This window comes from Acipenser ruthenus, chromosome 9, assembly GCF_902713425.1.
Source record: "Acipenser ruthenus chromosome 9, fAciRut3.2 maternal haplotype, whole genome shotgun sequence".
NCBI lineage: Eukaryota > Metazoa > Chordata > Actinopteri > Acipenseriformes > Acipenseridae > Acipenser > Acipenser ruthenus.
Genome location: NC_081197.1, coordinates 51192408 through 51215468, shown reverse-complemented (window position 1 = coordinate 51215468; position 23061 = coordinate 51192408). Strand labels below are relative to the sequence as shown.

General features: G+C 36.0%; 1 protein-coding gene across 5 annotated transcripts in view; it reads left to right on the top strand.

Moving 5' to 3' along the window:
• The window catches only part of LOC117405762 (serine/threonine-protein phosphatase 2A regulatory subunit B'' subunit beta-like), a 37360-nt gene that overhangs the window by 7910 nt on the left and 6389 nt on the right, over positions 1-23061 (top strand). For 3 of the 5 annotated variants that reach the window (XM_034009121.3, XM_059030210.1, XM_059030211.1), the window contains exons 3-7: positions 12438-12623; positions 13327-13430; positions 13864-13966; positions 17145-17219; positions 18495-18581. In XM_034009121.3, the coding sequence (XP_033865012.1) occupies positions 12438-12623; positions 13327-13430; positions 13864-13966; positions 17145-17219; positions 18495-18581 (555 nt within the window). Of the gene's footprint in view, positions 1-1868; positions 1924-2173; positions 2329-7483; positions 7912-12437; positions 12624-13326; positions 13431-13863; positions 13967-17144; positions 17220-18494; positions 18582-23061 lie in introns of those variants that run through there. The other 2 variants (XM_059030212.1, XM_034009122.3) reach the window with 2 other exon arrangements.

Here is a 23061-nt window from a genome sequence, read left to right as displayed (position 1 = left end):
TTCCAGTCCTGGTCTTTATTCCAAGCAGGTCCTAAATTAGTTAATTGGCGCTTAACAGCTTCAATTAACTACATTAGAACATGCTTGGAGTAAACACTTGGATTGGATTGGATCTCGAGGGCCAGAGTTGAGTACCACTGGCTTATTTATACTGTAGACTACTGTCTATGCGGAAATTGTATAGACCGTGCATAAAAAACTAGTAGACTTAAGAGGTTTTTTTAATACAGTTCTATGAAAATAAAAATATTATCTGTATATATTTATGTATCATATTAATATGATGTAATAAAGAAAATTAGAACCAGGGCTTCCTAGCCGTGCTCCTATCAGGACTTCCCTGTTGTTTGTACCCAGTTATTTACTTGTTGCCAATAAGCACTGCTTTAAAAAAGCTCATGTCTACATACTGTATATTAGCAAGCCTCCAAAATTGTTTGCTTGTTCAATTGCAGACTTCATGTAAATGACATAAGAGTTGCACAATCTACTACACAACTGGGTTGACACCCAGGCATGAAAAAGGTTGAGGATATATTCTTATGCTGTCATATAGAATAAAACTAAGAGGTAGTACAATATTAGGGTTTTTTTAAATATTTGTAAGCAATCAGATTTATTTACTTGCTAAAAAGATCTTTACATTTTTATAGTACTGCACTCTATGACCCCCCCCCCCCCCCCCCCCCATTTTTGTTTGTGTAATTGTCCTTCTAAAAAGCTTTGTCTTCTGTAGTACAGCTTTTGGTATTAAGCTGTAAAAGAGTCTTAAGCTGCAGTCTCTGGTTTGTGAACATATTTAAAGTTTAATCCAAAGTTATATTAAATAATCCTCATAAATACTTTAAAGCGGAATATTAAAATATATACATACTTCAAGAAGCAGGAAGGTTGTCCTCTGGTTACATCTTAGTGAGACTGGTAGGAGACCTCTGCTTGGTAAAAATCTGACCTGAATTTTTACATCATTCCAGGATGTAGACTGTCACTTGGTGTATTTACTAAACTGGTACTGCCATTACAGTATGCATACAAAATATAGTGCATCATTTTTATCATCTTTTGACCATCAAGGAACTCCTATTTATAATTTTATAAATGGTAAAATACTTGTCTAAGGAATCTCAATCTCTTGCAGGACAATAGACACATGTACACTATGAGGCTGCATTATGAAATGTGTCATGCTTTCCATAAAATTCAAAAATCATCATAGTGTTCCTGCCCATTGCCAAGTGTTTCTTCACAGTTCTCTTAATAACCTACTGTTGTCACAAATAATGCAGCTAGTATTGGTATTTTGAGGATCTTATTGTGATGGGCTACTTGGCAAGCCCTGATCTTTTTGTCACATTTTGATGTGGTGACCCTGGAAAATATACTACCGTATCTGGATTTGCTGATTTGGTCAAAAAAAAATTTGGTGATGTTTTGGTATTGGAAAGTTGCATTGGTCAAGCGTGGATATTGCATTTTAAATCTTAAAATTGCTCTTTATTTGCTAAAAAAAAACAAAAAAAAAAACATATATGTTGTTAGGGGCGAGTCTTAATATTAGAGTATTCTAAATAAAATTACTACTCGAATACTTTGATCAAGTTTCGAATACTCGTTCATTTCTAAAACAAATGGAAAAATATGCTAACTACACCAAAAATACTTGGTATGGTATTTAAGAGAGGAAGAAGTTAAGTGATCAGCCACTACTAATAGGGTGGCAGGTGCCCTTCATTACCTAGCCGTGCTATTGGCTAAAGGAGTACATGAGCATCTAAATTGGCATCTAAAAAAAAAAAAAAAAACACGTGCAAGTATTTTGAAAAACGAGACCACCATGCAATATAATCTCTGCAACACAAGTATTTCGTATCTCAACGAGTTAAATGCTCAATCAGGTTACTGGTCCAGAGCTTATCTATAAAAGTGAGTATAATTTAGATTTTTGTTATTATACAGTTAAATAAACTTAATGCAAAAACGTTATTTTTTACAGTTGGTTATTAGTTATCAACATAGAAAATGATGTCAAACTCCGAAAACCTATATGAACCCTGTATTTACGATTGAGTTAAGCAGAGATTGTATATGATTTTTGCGGCTCTTTTATAAAATGAATATGTGAATTGGGCATACATGTAAGTGAAGTCATTTCTGAATTTCTTTTTCTACAAAGTCAAGTTCAAATTTGCTTCTGAAAGTGGTCCAAAATGGCTGAGAATACATCTGAGAGCATGTACAACCCCAGAGCTTTGGGGGGAGGGGGGAGTTTCCCCATGCACAGTGGAGTACAAATACTGTCACAAATCACAACGTGGATACAATTTCAAGGTATGAAATGTATTTTATAGACCAAAAGTAAAATTAAATAACAATAAAAATATTGTGATTTTTTTTAAGATAACAGGCACTGACCTAACAGGATATTCTGTTTATTCAGTGTCTATAAAATGCTGATTTAATCTGTCATGGTGAATGTCGGCTCCGGTTTTGTTATAATGTTAATCCTGGTTTCACCCACGTGAAAAATGAACACATAATAGGTAGATAATTATTACTTTATCAAAATTCTGACTACGAAAAAAACAGGTGCAAATAACTATAACATTACCATTATCCAAGTAACGGCTTCCTTGTTTTATGAGAAATACAATCTTGAGGTGCATTCATTTATCTATCTGTTTTCTTTTTATAATAGATTATCACTACCTTGCGTACTTCTCCTGTTTAACTAGTGAAACGTGTGCTATGTATTTATATATAACTAATGTCACTGTAATAAAACTAACCTAGCGTGTGTGTGTTGTTTTTTTTAAATCTTTTTTTGATATCCCTTATTCTGTTATTAGGCCTACTTCTTAGTTAATTTCTTCAAAATTGTAAAGCATTTAAAAATGCAGTGAAAAGGCAGGGTGGGAGCATACGTATTTATGAACAAACCAGTTAGTAGTGTACATGTTTCATGAAACTTTTAAATGTAGCGGTACCGTGCTGGAATTTGCTTTCATTTTCAAAACAGCTTGGTTGTAGCAGGATTCAGTGATATTGTGGCACACGCTACTTTTTTATTAATTTTTTTAATTGCTTTATAGGTGGATATGACTTGTTATTTACTCAGTCAACAACTGAAGACAGTTAAGAGGATAATTCATACCACTTAATTTGCACAGATGAAACATAACCTGGTTAACCGTACTGATGGCATATCAAATGCTAGATGACAGATATGGTTTCATTCTTGTAGAACTTAAGTATACAGCAAATTGGCCAGTGTTAAATCTAACACCTTTCTAGTATACAAAGTTAAAAGTAAAAAAAATAATAAATAAATAAGTAAAAAAGTAACACTTTCATAGTGTACAACATTTAACACTATGGGAGTTAAACTTACTTCTCTTTCAGTGTATAACTAGCACCCCTTTATTGTAAAATTAACTACCTAAGTGTTTGGAAGTAACACTGCTGTAGTGACAGTTTAACTCATGAGTACACAATTGTACTCTCTGTATATAAACTACGTACACCTAACAAGTGTAAAGTAATATCTTTATAATTTGTCAAATATTGTTTAATTGCCATGAAAGCAAATGAAAATATTGTGGCGAGCACAGGAATGATCGGGAGACACACACCAAGGCTCACAGATACAACGTGGTTTATTTAGGCAGACAAAACCAAGTCAGCACCGTTCAAACACTCAAATCCACACAGACAGCCCTTACCCCACCCCAGAGCACTACCCTGCCTCTCAAGGTGACATTCACATAGTACATAAAACAACACAGGAAGGTTTCACACCTTCTGTGCACACAACCGGCCAACCGGTGGCAATGGCGAGTCAGTCCAGCGTTGCCTGTCAAAATATATTAGCCAACCTTGAACTTCTCCAGCACGGACAGAAGTGGCGCCATTACAGAAACCGCCGACTAAAATCCTGGATGTTGACATTATTACTCTGGATTAGTGTACTTTATTTAACGCTGTGAAATATACCTTGGTTTAGATATGAAACAACACTGCGTGGTGTCAAATGTGAAAATGTAACACCTAAAATCAACACTAACGGTTAACACTGGGATTTCAACACTAGCCAATTTGCTGTGTAAGCAGTAAGGCACGACAGGGTGTGGGATATACTGTAATATCCACAGGCCCCGGGTGCATTATAAGTCACAAGGCGAAGACCTGCGGCAGTGTCAGGTGACGCTTGAATAAGTGTTGGTGTTTGATTCAGACTAGGGGTGTAAATCGTTTCGAGTTTAAATGTTAGTTAAGTGTCAAACGTTTTTAATTTTGCTTAATCGTTAAACTTTGTCAAAAATGTGCAGGTCAAATATTAAGAAGCAAGCGTCTTCAAATAATGTCTACTCAGTTTAAAAAATTTTTTTTTTTTTTTTTTAATCCTACCTTTGGTCACGTGACTAGTCTGTTTCTACTGAGGTTTGATCTAGCGTGGAGGAGGTGGGGCCCAGACATGCAAGCAAAATGTTAGGAAATGTGATAAAATTCGGGTTGAAAACATAACACGGTTGATTTTTGAGACGATCGCAAATGGCATGCAACCAGTTTAAATTGTGGAGGATACTGGATTCAGCTTTTAATGTCTTTTGTTGAGCCAGATTACAAAAGGCTGTGTTGACTTTTTTTTTTTTTGCTATTATGGGACTGAGTCATGTTAGTCGTTTTTTTTAAAACAGAAGATTGCTTCCATTTTATGTTTATTTTTTGGTCATCTTTTTTTCCTGTCAGATAAGTACAATGTTAATAAGCGACTAATCTTTATTAAAGCTATAATGAGAATGCGATTTACCCACCCTTCAAAGTCGTACAATGTTTTAGCCACTCACTTCCTGTAGCGTGAGGATTGTGTGTGGTATGTTTGTGCTACGTCAGATAAGTCATGACAGTGGAGAGAGAATTTGGAGTTTCTAAACTGCATGGAAACCCGGCCCTTAACTTGTAATTCAGTTTCCTTACCCGTTGCTAATAATAACAGTTAATGCAGTGGCAAGATTGTTTATATTTCATGTTTAAATCCCTTGAAAACATAGGCCTATATCAGTATTTGTTATGCTTCTTACTGTTAGTATTAGGTGATCAGCATTGTGGTACAGTATGCACAGGATGCAGTGTTTCTTGCAGGTATTAAAAATAGCCTACATGTTAAGTTGTGTGTTTTGGATTTGATACGCTCCAATACTGTAGTTGGGCATCCACTTCTGTGATTAATATACGGTACAGTGAGAAAGTTCCTGTTGCGTTGTGAGATATTTGCACCACAAAGGCTGTCCGAGTTGTTCTGATGTCAGGTGTGGGATTAATAGCTCGTAGAACAGCATGGCTTATTCTTTAGGAGTGGTCCTAATGCACAGGGGACAATTGGCTCTAAAATTAGCTTCTGCACTTCCTTTAATAAAGCTTTTTCCTAATACAGTACCCTGTAAGCCATAATTTGTCTAATGTGCTTGAATGTTTCTTTTTAGCGCGAGCACTGCCCACTAACATGACATGCACCTAAAAAATGCAGAAAGATTGTGCTTTACTGATTTAATATTCAATTACAATGAGTTGAAAACTGCAAAGTTCATGAGCAGCACAGAGCGCTCAGTGTCGCCAGACACCTGGTGCACGCACCCTAATAGGAGTGGAAGTCTACGCAATCGAAATCCCACATTTGTACAGGTGGATGATCATTTTGAAACTATATGGTACTATACTAACCTTTGAGGTGCTAAACAAAAATGTTATATTTATGCACAGTGGTTTAGAGATTCGCCCTGGACAAGGGCATCTACTAAGAAATAAATAATAATAATATATAATACCATTAAAAAAAAAAATTACAAAAATGTAAGATCATTATTTTCTTTTACTTTAATTTTTATTTTTGCATTTCTGAGTTGCCCTGCGTACCCCCTCTGACCCTTAGAAGTACCCATAGGGGTATGTCTACCCCCAGTTGAAAACCCCATGTCTAGGTTATCCCCAATATGATAAACCAGTGCAGGCACCTACAGAGGGTCCTCATAAATGCAATCTGAAATATATATATAGGAGGCTTGAACTGTAAAATAGAATATTGGTGAAGATTAGAGCAAAATCAATAGAGTTATCACGTTCATCATGTAGAGTGTGACATACAGACGTGGGTCAGTTAAATGTACAATCACAATTTTAGTAATAATTAACAAGTCATACAGTACTGAAGCTGTATTTTTTTATCCATAACAGATGCATTCATAGGCGTTGATCACGTGGGTATTTTAATACAAATTAAGTGTAACAATATACTGGGCTAAAAATGTTGCCCAATAATCAAAAGAAATATGTTTTATGTACAGTACGCAAAACAAATACAGTAGTATTCACATTTATTAGAACACCTCAAGGTTTGTCATTTATGTCCTTTTATATACCTGCCTCAGGGGTGTGCATTTTTTTTAATAAACTTGTCCAAGGGACAGAATGCTAGAAAAATCTACTTGCCCCCTCCCCGTCGCACAAAACACACATACACATACATTGGCATTCCCGACACATCTACTTTGGAACGCTTTACTCCATCGCATGGTGTTTTTTTTTTGTTTTTTTTTTATCGTCAACCACAAATGGAGGAAAAATGTAATCCAGATGGAATGACCCATATATATTTTTCTATTGTATATTAATAGTATAGGACTATATCTAGATTTACACACACACACACACACACATAAATTACACTTTTTAAAAGTACCTCTGTTTAATTGTATATCAAATTATTGGCAGAAATAGCATGTTTCAGGTCAATTGAAAGCTGAACAGTATAATGTAGCAGTAGACATTTACAGACTTTTTAGGCTAAGTAAAGTTGAGAAATACTATAGTCCATTCTAGGAGGGATCATTTTATTCTGACTAAAGATAATTGTGTAGTATTAGATTTTGTTTCCTAGGTTCCCCACATAGTAAACAAATGCTAATAGTGTAAGACTGGTTTGGTCAGCATTCTTTCAATCCTTCTCTTAAGAAAGGGGTAGTTAGCTGTAGTAACACTACTTGAAAGGGCTTGTGTAATTTTGTAAACTTCCACTTTTCTTCTTCCTTTGTTGACACTTCCTTTGTCATGAAGTATAGTATGGTGCAGTCACCCTCACTTAAAAATAAGTAAGAAACCTTTGACTTGAACAGATAATTCTGCTGTCTGTTACTTTCAGCTTTCTTAAGCACATAATTGATAGCTGATTAAAGGGTACTATTAAGGGCAAAAAGTTAGCAGAGCTTTCAGCAACCCGCAATAAACCTTTACCCCCCAGCTGGATACTTCAGTCAAATCGGAGGAGGGGTCTGCCAAAAAAGAAAAAAACAGCCACCAAAGTGGGGACCCGCTGTCTTCTTGGCATTCTGCTGGATCCCAGGAGTAGGTATCTTGTATCTGCTGGCTTCCAAACAACAGGTTTGTTTCTTTACATGAGCTGCTATGCGGACTGTGGAATGCAAACTGGAAAGGGCAGCTTCCCCCTCCCCTGTCTCCCAAGTGACTTTTCAGCATAGGGCTTTCTCATTTCAGCCAACTTGTGTTGGTTGTATGGAACAACAGGCTGAAGCTGAGCTGGCTCTCAGAATATCACAGGACTAAAAAGCACAGCTGCCGCTTTGAGTTAAGTGGCTAAAGCCTGATAAAAGAAATAGAAGCTTGGCTGTGTTGCAGATACCAGAGATTACACAGTGTGTTTACTGGAACTTCAGGGCAGCTTTCAGTGTGTATGTGCCTGTCTTTGGAGGCACAATGAAATCGGACATTATAAGGGTGAAGGACATTTCACTACGACAAGACCCAGATCTCAGGAAGGAGCTTGCACTGTTGGCCCGAGGATGTGATTTTGTTCTGCCTTCCCGATTCAAGAAGAGACTGAAGGCTTTCCAGCAAGTTCAGGTTGTCTCTATTCTCAGTTTATATTGGTGCTGTCAAGAGTGTTAATGGCAAGATAAAGGCTTTCTAAAAAATGTAATGCCCTGACAGGATTTTTTTGGTGTGTTACTCAACAGTATTATTTTGGTTTTAGGTTTGCAATAATTTTTAAGTTAATTAAAAAAATATTAAAAAATAAAAATGTAGATAACTTCAGTATAAAATCTTCTTGTTTAAATGGCATGAAGCAAAGGGTAAGTGTATTTTAGCTGTCTCTACAGTAGTCCAGAACAAAGTTTTAATGTTTTACTTTAACAGGAGCTTCAAAGAGGGGGTGGGGGGATGAATCCATTGTAGGAGAGTGTCTTCCCTTTTATAGACATGTAAGAGACTAATTGAGCAAGGCATCTGTTATAATTATGCACAAAGTAAAATATGCCGATCATTGCAGGGCAGTGTGGATGGAAAAATAAATGTTTTGATTTCACACTGCTGTGACTGACTTTAGCAGATACTGTAACAATGTAGCCTATACTGCAAAGTTTTAATTTTCCATGTAATATTTGTATTTAGGAAATGCGTTTACTTGTACAGTACCAGTCACAAGTTAATTTGGTGCACATCTGGCAAGTAATATCAATTTGTTTTATAACATGTGGAGTCCTGAAAATCACGACGACTTTGGATCTTTCCTATGACCTACATAGAGACTTTAATAGTTCCACAGCCATTACTGGGACAAGGACTGTGTAGCTAATCTAATGTTGTCCTTTCTGGAGATGTTGGTTGTATGAAAAGGAATGCTACTATGCTATTTAAATGTACTACAGTTGTATATTTTTTTCTTCTACCATAAGGGAAATATCTCAGCAGCAAAAATGTTGGTTTTCAATGCAGACTTTGTAAACAGAACAGGTCAGTTAAGATTTTAAGACCTACAGTAGGGTATAATGTCAACAGAGCTGTTTTTTCTGCGGATTGCCCAAGGTTAGTGGCTTTTCATTGGCTGGTGCTCCACACGTTTTGGTTTTAAGGTAGCACTGTATGGAATACTGTACATATTTTTATGTTAATAATTGAATATTATTAGGTGATGGGTTTTCTGTTATGCATTGCAGCATTAAAATAAATAAATAAATACATAAACCCTTTAAGGACCAAGTGTTTTTCAGTATGACTCGCTATAGTTTACTCTTATAGGAATTCACAAAAAATCTATTTTTTATAGTAGAATCTTGCAACTGGTGTCCTTTTTCAGAGCACTCTGGGGAACATTATAAAATACTTAAGAAACCATATTTTTCACGATATTTCCAGTATTTCTTTTTATTATGTATTCTGCATAGACGTACATGCATACAAATTATTCTATGACCCGAGGGACCTTACAATACTTCCTAAAAGTTTTGTTGAAAAATATTGATGTTTGGGCAAATTACGAGACAAACGTTTATTCTCAGGGTCTTTGTAAGCAATAATGGACGCTACTCTCGATTTTATGTATATATTTTTTTCATAAAATAAATATTTATGAATAAAATAATAGTTCTTCATTCCATTATTATCGGTAATAAGGAAAAACATCTTCAAACAGTATCTTCTTATATCCACTCGTTTCTCGATAATGTATAAATGTTGTAATGACAGAATAAATGTTCTAATATAATTAAGTCATATACATCGGATTTACAGTGACCACCGTCCTGCCCCCCGCCTTTTTTTTTTTTTTTTTTAAACAAGTTCCTGTGATGTTTAGTTTCTGCGTGGTGCTTGAAAATGTCTCTGCCCCATTAAAAATGAAATGTCCATCTCAGGGATGTCACATGAAAAAAAACAAGCAGGCAGTGAATTTCATGCTCTCCCCTATACAATGATATGTGTCAACAAGCTGTACTGCAAAGTATGGTAGCCCAGTAAGTCAAAGAAATGAAGTGTGTTTTTTTTATCGTGTTTACCCGATCCCGGCCCAGAATGTCACTTCAGTGTGATTGTGTTTACACGGTCACGGTCCTTAAAGGGTTATGTGTTAACATGTTTGAATTTTTTGACTAGATTGAGTTTTACACACTGATTTCATAGTGCAGATGGACACATGGCAATTATTGGCCGTCAGTTTAACACATATAAATACAGTCCTGTGTTGTTTAAAGGGATGATTGGCATTATATTCCGTAAAATGTAAGGCATACTCATATGGTTTTAAGTTGCTTATTAAGAGTGCTCATGTCCTCTCCAAGACATGGGCATAAAACCCTAGGCGAATTAAATCTGATGAGAACTAGTTGATGTCTGTGTCGCAGTAGTCCTCCTGAGTGAGTACTTCAAACAAATGTACAGATATACTCCTCACGTTCACAGTCTTGCATTAGAAAATGTGGGCATAAAACCATCAGTAGCTATTGTACTTGTTACTGTAGATGCTCGCAAATAAACATTTTCCTTGTCCGATAAGAAACTTGATACATTAATAACCAAAGACCCTCTGGAGGCCTCTTGTCTGCAGTAATTGTAACCCCCTCACTGTTTCTAGACAAGTACATTTTATGGGTGGTTAGATAGCACTTGCTGTTTTGGGAGACAAAAAGCTGTATTGTACCAGCAGGACCACAGGTTTGAATGAGTTTGAGTTATGTCTACAGTTACCATGAATACGTATAGTACCTCAATACACACTTTATGATATTCTACAAGTATGTTAAAATTGACATTTTGTTTTCTGTACACTGTACAATTTCCTTCTGTGTTTTTACAAGTTAGATCTGATATTCTCAGCCGATTCAATTCTTTGCTGGCTACAGCTCTGTGACGAACCCCCTGCAGATTTTAGTGTGGGCTGTTGGTGACTGTCTACCTAACTGAGTTGGATGGCAGATGTAATCCTTTAAATGCCTGTGACCCATGGCATTCAAACAAGTTATATTCAACTTGTTTTTATGACCTATTGATCCATACCAGAATTGAAGCAGCAATTGGTCCGACTCCTGGTTTTAGCCCTGTAATGATTTAAATAGGTGTGGTATCTTGAATATGTGAATATTGGCAATGGGTATTGTTTACTAAAAAATGTACCTTTTTATAGTCACATTTGTTTGAAGCACTGCACTTTCACAACATTATATATCTCAGACACCATTCAAAATTAAAAAAAAAAAAAAAAAGAAAAAAAATCATGTTTCAAGACTACAGCTATGGCCAAAAGTTTAGCATCACCTAGAATTTTAGAGTTGAGACAGTAATTAAAAAAAATTATATACTGTAATATATAAACATCATTTAGATATTTTATTTAACCATGTATTCAAAGAAACTGCAAAATGATATCGCAAAAGTCTACTGGAGGCCATACTAGTAGTACAGTATTTCATGTTAAATTTCGAAATGGTTCATTTTTCAATTTGTCGCTTTTTATGCAGTATATATGGAAAACTACAAAGCGGTATGTAATTCAGTGTGTTAACGCAACATTATTCAGCAGCTTTCATTCGCATTATGAAGCAAAATTAGTTAATTCTATAGGGTGATGCAAATCTTTTGTCCATACCGCTATATAAATACAGGTAAAATGTTCCATTAACCTTCAGCCTGACTGCCAGATTGTGGTTTCTTTCATTTCCTTACAATAGCCATATATACAATGCATTGTGTGTGTTAAAGTATTCTGAAGTACGGTAACATTCAAAAACTAAAGTTACAAATTGAATTGCTGCAGTCTAGACACAAACTGCACGTCTTGTATCGGTGTCATTTGCATCATATTTCTAAATATTTTAGTTTTTGACTTGCAGATTTAAATTGACGGTGACAGCGCTGACAAGTCATCACTGTTTAGACAAATGGCAAGCCCAACATATTTGTGGAGATGAATAGCCTATGTCCTAAGAAGTTTTGCTCATCAAAAAGTCTTGGACTTGTCAAGTCTGATAAGTTTCCTTTTAATTTGGGAAACATTGTTTATTTGAGAGTGCTAAATCACTTTGCTACTTGATCTTCAAATGCCCCCTGATTTAATCAAGTATAGCAAGTCAAGCAAAGCTTTGGCATGTGATCCCTCTGTAGTTTTTGAAATTATTTATCCCTAGCTGTTTATCAAATGGGGTAAAATGTATTGAAGCAGCATTGTGCTGTATGCTATTTTTACATGATAATTATACAGCCAAATAATTGATCCACTGAGATGAAAAACCGTTATGTGCTATTTTAGCAGAGATTGTGCTAAATTGTTAATCTTCTGTGGGAGCTAATTGTTGTCTGGATATTGGCTACCAGTACACCTACAGAAGGTACGCACAATTCAAATAATGGAACTTGGGTGCAAAGAGTTTAAAATAAATCAGTATATCTCAAACATGCGGAGTGCACATCCTGCATGGTTCTTTGTCTGAATGATTCTATGTATTTGAAAAGCTAAATATGATGTACAGTGGATAATAAGGATACTGTATCCAAAACTTGTGACTTAAGTTTCCTGTAAAATAATATACATTTTAATAATTCCAAAGATTTCTTTTAAATCCAATGGTACTGAACATTTTTTTTTTGTTTTTTTACAGGCTCAAGTAAAGAAAGAGGAACCCCTAACACCAACATTAAGTGAAAGCATTCCAAAATTTTACTTCCCTCGAGGACGGCCTAAACCAAATATCAACATTGACGCTCTAATTTCCAGGATAGAGAAAACTTTTTCACAATTCCCAAATGAAAGAGCTACTCTGGATGACATGGGGAAGGTAGCCAAAGTGAGTATGCATTAAAGTAGATCCAAACGTTCAAACGGTGCAAGTAGTTTTCTTGTTAAGCTACAAGCTAAATGTAGTAGCCTGTTAGCAGATATATACTGTAGCAGATATGACAAAGTTATTCACTTTACTATGTAAAATGGTACTTTGTTTGAGTTGCGTCCCACTGCATTTACCCACTACCGTCCCAAATATATAACCTGTGTACATGCCTCCAGTACACTTACACATAAAGATTTATCTTGTTTAGAATCCCATTTGTGATGAGTTAACAATTTTGGTTCGAGGGCCCACAGGGAGAGCTTCATTGGCCTTTGCACTCACACAGGGAAACCATATATTGCAGATTTTAAAACCAAAACAGCAGACCTGGTCAAAATTGGTCAAACAATGATTATATAATGTTTTAAGAAAGAGAAAGATGCAGTAAGATGATTAGCATGAAATTAATTCAAGCATATCTTACTGGTGGGAGGGGGGAAACACTGTGGACAACTTAATGGATTGTCCTGTATACTGAATAATATGCAACAAAGAATGAAAGAGGAAAATTGTTTACCTTATGGCGCTTTATAACCTGTGGAGAACACTGACCTCTTATTTGGCTGTTGGTACGAGACCCGACTGTGTCTATCATATGAATCGGTGGTCTTAGCTGATCAAGAGAAAAGCTTATTTTTAATGCACAGTTTTTGTCTCTTAGGCCTGCGAGTGCCCACTCTACTGGAAAGCTCCATTGTTCTATGCCGCTGATGGGGACAGAACAGGATTTGTGTCGGTTCACAAATTCATTGCAATGTGGAGAAAGTAAGATATGCGTTTTACAGTATTTCAAGGGTTGTTTTTTGTACAGTGGCACCAAAAATACAGTCATATGCTGAGTTTTATGAAGTATATTGGTTTCAATTGTGTAAAGAAAAGTTCCCCTTGAGCTTCAGCTTTGGAATTAAGAGTTACTGCCTCTTTTAGTTCTTTCTGCAGTGTACTAGATTTGTATTGTCCATTACCAGTACAACCCTGAAATGTGCCTTAGAAATGCCTTCTATATAGCCTTTGGTGCCTCTGTATTTGTATTTTACTTAAATTTTATAAAATATATACATTAAAAGTAAAACCATTGCGATTTTATTAAGTACATGGTTGTACTTGTCTGTAGCTAGTATGACAAGATATGATCTATTATATGTCTTATCTGGGAGAACTATTAAATATTTACATTATTTTATTTTATTTTTTGCAGAAAAATACAGACATGCCATGATGATGCAGCAAAGTTTGTCCACCTTTTGGCCAAACCAAGCTGTAATTATCTAGAACAAGAGGACTTGATTCCATTCCTTCAGGTATGGCTGCACTTCAATTGAATTCTGAGACTGCCGTTTTACTTTTAGTTGTTTAAAATGGATGCATACTAGATTATAGAATACATTATAGCAGTGGTTCCAAACCTTTTTCAATGTAGGGACCACCTTGGTGTTTGGATTTTTCCCACGGACCACTTGCCACGCATCTTTTCACAACAGCATTTGTATATGTATAAGTATATGTAGAAAGTAAAGTATTTATATAATGTACCTAACATAATGAGATTCCTGGGCTTGAATCTCTAGGTCAGCAAGGAATGTTGTCATTTTGATCATTGAAAGTTGCTGATGGTAAAGTTCCTCTTTTGTTTTACAAAACCTCCTGACGAATAACGCAGTGGGGCTAGAGTCGTCCTTGGATCCAGTAAGTGAAAATACCGGTGCTGGTCCCCGCAACCGTTACCTCATGTAGCAAATTAATCTATCCATTTCTAATGCAACTTATTGCACTCACTGAGTTGCCAACTTCGCTCGATGTACGTTTAAAAAACACCCGAATACAAAGACGCTCTAATATATTAATTTATAAACACACCTGTAATACTGTAAAATAAAACAGATAAAGGGGGAACATGCAGACTATATACATATATTTTAATTATACATCACGTGGTTAAAGCTATTTGTTGTGTTGCTTAGTAATAGTAGTAGCACAACGTGTGATTCTGTAGAATGGGTTTTTGCAAGAACTGCGTAACTGTATTTTGGGAGTTGTTTGCGGACCACCTGGAGTTTACTTACGGACCACAGGTTGGGAACCACTGCATTATAGGAAGTTTAATTTTAAGGTCAAACAGTTGTTTGATTCTTCTAACAGTTTTTCCGAGTCTCATATAACAGTTGCTAACAATGGTGTTTATAGTAATTGCATTAGTTACTTTAGTTTTTCATAGAATTCCTCTTTTGAGAGCTGTGCAAAGATACAGCATTAATGGAATAGAGAGAATTATATTTTTACTAGAGGCCATTGGAGGAACTAGTGTATACCTGCAGAATTCCTTAAAAATTATAATAGTAAATTCAAGAGAATATTTAAAAAGAAATAATGTACAGTTTCAACACTGGAGCACTTGGAAATGGTCTGAGATGTAGCCTAACCACTGTTTAATTAAATATTCTCAACTGCTTTGATTTGTATGTGAAACCAATGCAATCTATCTTTTTTACTTCCCACTCTGTAGCTGGTTATGTGCTGTCTGGGGACAGAGATTTGTATTCTAGTGGGTATAGTAGACCAGGCTATATGTGTTCAAGTTAGTTTGCAGAAGCAATGCATTTTGGCATCTAGCGTTTAATTTGTATTGTGTGGGTCTGGCAATGGATTTGACTGCTTTGATAAATTAAATAAGTATTGCTGTGGAGCAGATCTGACTTTCCCAGTAGATTCATAAGCAGAATGATTTATGTGGTGTTCTATTATTTAATTTCACCAGAATAGGGTCAAGGTGCATTGTGTTTATCTGAAACTAAAACTAGATTTAATTTAGACTATTTTTAATATATATGTAGGAACTTTACAACTGAAATGAAAGCCCCTCAAAACTAGAATAGTAGTGGTGTACTGAGAAACCCTCTTAATGTGTTTCGGTTTGCCTTTTGTTTTTATATAGGCTTAAAGTGGTTGACTAAATAAACAACATGGTTTTGTTGAAAGATTTATATTTCAAATCCATGCTTCTGTTGCTGATTTCTGTTCCCCCCCCTCCAAAGAAAAAAAAAGACTGAAGATGTGATTAGCAAAGGGGCCGGTTGTACTAATGAGATCAAAAAATAGGCCACGTTTTACTAAACATAAAACGTCTGTAACTTGGTGTTTACGTTATCGTCCGCATATTTTAAGTGATTGGAAGCTGAAAACACCCTTTTCTTATATTAATACAGTATAGTACCATTTTAATAGCAAAACATTCACTGTCAGCTTTGACAAACCGGATATTCAAATCTATCGATACAAAGTCCCCCAGCTTTTTTAGAAAAAATCTGCAGTAATAGCAAGTAAGCTATATAGAAGTAAACAAGTAATACTGCAAATAAACTGTACCAACTGTAGAATCTTCCATTCTTCTCAATGCACTCACAGATGCAAGTGATGTTTGCACAAAATGTGATTTGAATAAAAATGTCACCAGACAAACCCCCAACTGCAAAACAAACATTCCACAGCACCAACACAGCCTATACAACAAACCTTGATGTAGCTGCAGGTACAGCATGGTACTGCAAGTACTCTTTTGACATACCTGTGCATGTCCTGGAGCTGAAGTAGTTAAACCAATGTTTGGCAGTATCTGTCATAATTTTGGATAGAGCGTAACTATACTTAGCCATATTAACACTTCTGCATTGTTGATACTGTAATCTTTCCTTCTTTAAACAATGTTGCAACTTGTAGGTTTTAGTAACAAACAGCCTCAGGATGTTTGTTACTAAAACTGCCATTTCCATTTGTGAAATGTTTCCCAGGTTGCTGGTTAAACTAAAGCATGGACTGTGTTCTTAGGTACCAAGCAGCAAACAGATCTATCTACTGTTTGCTTTCGAAGTGTGTCTAAAGAACTTACAGTTTGCTTATTTGTATAGTAAACGGACAAACATTTCCAAATGTTAACATCTGGTGGCTTTTTTGGGATTTATATTAATCAGCACTGTTTTCAGAGATGTTGAGAAATTGGATGTGTGTACAGAATACTGTATTGAAGTACCTGTTTTGATTTAAGAGAGTGTAGAAATGCCTTGATGTTGCAGTGAGAGAGACTATATTTACTGTGGGTAAATGGAAAATTTCAGTCTAATGTGGTTACTTTCCCATTGTTGTCAACTTAGCACCTGACACCAGAGGGATGAGTTTTGCAGCTGGTAACTACCTGGGGGTTTTCTTGAGCGTTACAACTTTAGCATGATGTATGTTGAACTTATACTCAATCTCTGTATTGTATAAAGATTTCATCAAACTTCAATTTGGTGATTAACAGTTTTGAGCTTTTTTTCCTTAAATAATATACACAAGATGTAAATGAATGAACTTTCTGTGTTTTTATTCTATTAATAAAATTGTTTTTATTCATATACTGTACAATAGGTATTTGTTTCTCTGTCACAGTGTGTGTATGTAACAGTACAAAAAAAACATTATTTTCCACTTGCTTTTATATTTCAGGATGTGGTAAATACACATGCTGGTCTCACATTTCTAAGGGAGGCATCAGACTTTCATTCTCGCTATATTACCACAGTAAGTATATACATTTGTGCCTTTATCTTTGTATACATACAGCATGTTTGTTTGTGGGTTTAGTCAAGTACGATCACAGAATTAATGGTCAATTGCAACAAACTTGAGAATTTAGTTCTTGGTTCTTTACTGAGTACTAGCTACTACGGTATTATCCTAGTACCAATTACAACGAAAAAATACAACTTTAAAACAGACCTCAGAGTTAAACTGATCATCTTTGCTTTGTGTATGGAAAATGGCAATGACTGGGAGCAGGAGAGTAAGAGAGGCGCTGCATTCTTTTACTGCATATTCCAACTATCATTTTAAAGCTTCATTATATATGTGTAAAATAGTAGTACACTTCATGTGAAAATAAATAGGTGTATTTTACCGTATGTTTTCAAATATAACATTTTAAAAGATGACATTAAATTACTCTTTGAGCACTGAAGAGAGTGAATATACAGCAGGTGTCAATTACATTTTTCTAACACTCAATGCAAAGATATTCAGTATCTGAGGTTGAAAAGAGTATTTTGCAGAAATTAGAGAAACGGTCCTAATTACCATTCAAGCAGTTTTATAACTAAGTTTCTTTTTAATACTAATCACTGAAATCCAGCACAGGCTTTTTGCTATTTTTTTTATTTTTATTAATTTTATTTATGTAAATCAGCAATTGCAATGGATGGTATCTAAGTAAATGTCAATATACTTTATTTGCACGATCAGAATTGTTAACTCCATGCTTTAGTAATTTAAAATCTAACCACTTTGTTTAATCCAATGAAAATACACATCAAACAGGTTCAATTCATATGAATAACAAGTTACTACAGCTCTTAATAACTGGAATACCTTGTTTTATAATCCTCTAAGGGAAAAAGATACATTGTAATCAACCTGCAGTCTATCAGGAGGCACTCAGTTAGCTGCAACTGAAACTATCCTGTAGTCTAGTATCAGTACTGTCCTCTGTACTAACCAAATGATCATCCCCAGTTAGTACACTACTTTTAGTTTGTTGCAATTTACCCTAACAGTTTAAAGTATTTGATACAATGTTTTTACTAACACTTAAACAAAAACAAAAAAAAAAACCTACAGTTTTCCATAGTGTTTGGTGGGAAGGCTCCAGCTGTGACCCAGAAATTATATTTTCATTGAAGCAAATTAATGTTATTTCTTGTTCTGACTCATCTTCTCTTCTATTTTGAAATAATTGTCACGACATGTTTATTTTTAATGTTTTTTTTTTTTTTTTTTTTTTTTTTTTTTTTTTTTTTACAGGTTATTCAGAGGATATTTTATAATGTAAACAGATCATGGACTGGAAAAATAACTTGTTCAGATCTCAGAAAAAGCAGTTTCTTGCAGGTCTGTTTACATTTTTTTGTATTCTTGTTTTTTAGTGCTACCATTTTTATTTTACAAGTACGTTTCTATCTACATTAAAGTTCCACACGTTGTTAGGCCTCACACACACAGTGTAGTTGGCACAACAACGGCATTAATATACTGCACTTGCTGCTGTAGAATTGCAGACACACACTTTTCCTAACTGCAGTGAGTGTAGTTCCTGTTCAAACTGAAAACTGAAGTCAGAACTGCACCAGGCGCTACTTTCATATAATTCTGTGAGGTTTCCCTTTTTCTAACATGGGAATTACGAAGGAAAGTACTGTACATGTGACACTGATTGTCTCATTAAACAAATGTTTAAATATTTTGAATATGGTCTCATGCCTTCCATGTGTATTCTTAGGACACTTTCACACCTAGTTCACTTGCAAGTGATTAAAATCATAGTTCACTTGCAAACAAACCACATTTTTTCAGGTTTGCTTCGGTTAGTTTCACACCAGAAACATTCAAGCAAACTTGAGTTTCTTTTAAAGTGAATTCAGATGTTCTTGTTTGGTTCACTTGCAGCTTCATCCAGACTAGAGTTCTATTGGTTTCACATTGCATATTTCCATATTTTGGTCTCTTGAGCGGAAGTTCTCTCTGAGAAAATGTTTTCCATGATGCCCAATATGGAGAATACCTTACGTGATGTGCTGTTGTCCGTGTTCTTTTGGTTAATTTGGCGCTTAGAACATCAAATCATTGCCAAAGAAACAGCATGCTGAAAGAGGCTGGTGTTTTGAAGTTGTTTCAAGCAAAGGCAAATATTGATAATGATAATGGTAATAATAATAGCTTGTTGTGATTGTTGTACGCGTGACAGTGTGGTGAGATACAGATGCAGCATAGCAGCTGGTTTACTAAACTCAGGTGGAGCAGCGAAAATACAACATTAATGTCTGTACCGCTTTGTCTTGGCACAATGTATCCCTGCGAGTGTATATGGTGGAATTATAATGAAGCCAGATGCAATATATGTGCTAAATCATTATTCAATTGTCATTTTCCTATTTTTCCTATGACTTTTCTTAGACTTTTGACATAATATTTTGTTGTAATGTGCTGTTATGTACATGTGACATTATGATGTTCTTGTCGGTGTGTATGTGCCCTTGTATTGTATTTGGACAAGCCCTGCATTGCGTATGTGTGCGACAGTGGCAAGACACTTTTTGGTGCTTGCTGAAGTACGTCTCTTCCACAATTTGCTTCGCTGTTTTGAGCGGTTTGTTTCCAAGTGAACTGGAGTACGTTTGGGTTCAAATTGCAAAAAGTTGAAACGGAGCAAAGTGGCAAGCATACTGCGTCCCCTTCCAAGTGAACCAAGCCCATTAACAATTATCTGGTCCTTATTGAAGACATCCAATCATTTATCTTTATGAATTTGGCTTAAAAGTTGTGTATGTATAAGTGTTTTTAAAGAAAGATATGTCATTTTATAATTTGTCTCAAGACAAGGACATACAGTGCCTTGCGAAAGTATTCGGCCCCCTTGAACTTTGCGACCTTTTGCCACATTTCAGGCTTCAAACATAAAGATATGAAACTGTAATTTTTTGTGAAGAATCAACAACAAGTGGGACACAATCATGAAATGGAACGAAATTTATTGGATATTTCAAACTTTTTTAACAAATAAAAAACTGAAAAATTGGGCGTGCAAAATTATTCAGCCCCCTTAAGTTAATACTTTGTAGCGCCACCTTTTGCTGCGATTACAGCTGTAAGTCGCTTGGGGTATGTCTCTATCAGTTTTGCACATCGAGAGACTGAAATTTTTGCCCATTCCTCCTTGCAAAACAGCTCGAGCTCAGTGAGGTTGGATGGAGAGCATTTGTGAACAGCAGTTTTCAGTTCTTTCCACAGATTCTCGATTGGATTCAGGTCTGGACTTTGACTTGGCCATTCTAACACCTGGATATGTTTATTTGTGAACCATTCCATTGTAGATATTGCTTTATGTTTTGGCTCATTGTCTTGTTGGAAGACAAATCTCCGTCCCAGTCTCAGGTCTTTTGCAGACTCCATCAGGTTTTCTTCCAGAATGGTCCTGTATTTGGCTCCATCCATCTTCCCATCAATTTTAACCATCTTCCCTGTCCCTGCTGAAGAAAAGCAGGCCCAAACCATGATGCTGCCACCACCATGTTTGACAGTGGGGATGGTGTGTTCAGGGTGATGAGCTGTGTTGCTTTTACGCCAAACATAAAGTTTTGCATTGTTGCCAAAAAGTTCGATTTTGGTTTCATCTGACCAGAGCACCTTCTTCCACATGTTTGGTGTGTCTCCCAGGTGGCTTGTGGCAAACTATAAACGACACTTTTTATGGATATCTTTAAGAAATGGCTTTCTTCTTGCCACTCTTCCATAAAGGCCAGATTTGTGCAGTATACGACTGATTGTTGTCCTATGGACAGAGTCTCCCACCTCAGCTGTAGATCTCTGCAGTTCATCCAGAGTGATCATGGGCCTCTTGGCTGCATCTCTGATCAGTCTTCTCCTTGTATGAGCTGAAAGTTTAGAGGGACGGCCAGGTCTTGGTAGGTTTTCAGTGGTCTGATACTCCTTCCATTTCAATATTATCGCTTGCACAGTGCTCCTTGGGATGTTTAAAGCTTGGGAAATCTTTTTGTATCCAAATCCGGCTTTAAACTTCTCCACAACAGTATCTCGGACCTGCCTGGTGTGTTCCTTGTTCTTCATGATGCTCTCTGCGCTTTAAACGGACCTCTGAGACTATCACAGTGGAGGTGCATTTATACGGAGACTTGATTACACACAGGTGGATTCTATTTATCATCATTAGTCATTTAGGTCAACATTGGATCATTCAGAGATCCTCACTGAACTTCTGGAGAGAGTTTGCTGCACTGAAAGTAAAGGGGCTGAATAATTTTGCACGCCCAATTTTTCAGTTTTTTATTTGTTAAAAAAGTTTGAAATATCCAATAAATTTTGTTCCACTTCATGATTGTGTCCCACTTGTTGTTGATTCTTCACAAAAAATTACAGTTTCATATCTTTATGTTTGAAGCCTGAAATGTGGCAAAAGGTCGCAAAGTTCAAGGGGGCCGAATACTTTCGCAAGGCACTGTATATATGCAGATGCCCACAGCCACCCGGGCTGATAGCGAAGAAAGACTTTAGTGTGCCCTGTTGTAACAAATGAAAGGCTAATGGAAAGTAACATAGCAGTGTTCATCCTCTGGGTATCTACTGCAGCTCTCAATAATAGTTTGTCAGTCGAATAACTTTATTTAATCATTAGACCGACTGAATCATTTATATTTATTTTTATTTATTTATTTTAATGAAATGCTGAGGCAATTGTCTAATTGTCTGAGATCTGAGAAGTCTGAGAAATAATGTTGTTTTAATGTGTAAAAAATATTTTCTACAGAACAAAAACTAAACTTTTTATAAGAAAACGTTTTCTTCTGAGTCAAATTGTCGTTCATATTTCTAATGATTAATTAATATTGCTATGATAAATTAGTTTTGGCACTGCATTCTTCCTGAGTTTCAGGTAACTATATTTAACTGGGTGGCTTTTACACGTTTAAACTTAACATTCAAAAAACGCAACTCTGCTCAGAAATTTGTATTGTATTACTACAATAAGAATAAAATAAAACATTGTTGCATTTTATACTGGACTCGTTCCCCCCCACCCCCACCCCCAGCCCACTTATATCTAACCCATGATTAAAATGAACTGTGCATTGATATTTTGTTTGGTTCCGTTGCTATAGCGTTGTCAGAAAGTATTTAAGTTATTTAAATAAACATTGCAACGGGTGGCTTGGTGGCGGTGCGCTTTTGTGCTTAAAGGCAACAAAGGTAGTTCACTCTCTGTTTGTATTATACTGTATCTGTTAAAAATCTTTCTTCGTCCGGGTGGCTGTTGGCAGTTTGCCCACCCCAGCTGGGCACTTAGCCAACTGTTCGGGCATTACAGCATGTTAAAAGTCTTTCTTTGCCATCAGGCCGGGTGGCTGTGGGCAGTTGACGAACTGCTCGGGCAGATGCCGAAATGACATAAAATTCGAAGCTAATTCGGCATCTGCCCACTGCAGCTGGGCACTTCGCTAATTGCCCGGGCATTATGGCAACTGCCCGTTTTCGACAACGGTCCATAATATAGATAGATAGATAGATAGATAGATAGATAGATAGATAGATAGATAGATAGCACTGTTGCACTTTCTTCCTTCTAGCTCAGACCACATACAATAATTTCCTTGTTTTGTAGTTTCAGTAAACCTAGAGCTGCTTCCTCCAGCAATACGACTTGTGCCTATTGCTATTGTTTAATTTTAGTTTTAGGCCACACACAGTTAATGGGCATTAATAAACTAGGGAATTAATAACCAAACTCACTAGTTGTTTTCAGCATCATTAACTGCTGTGGTTGTCGCTGCCTTTTGGTCTGTTTTTTATTTATCCTGTG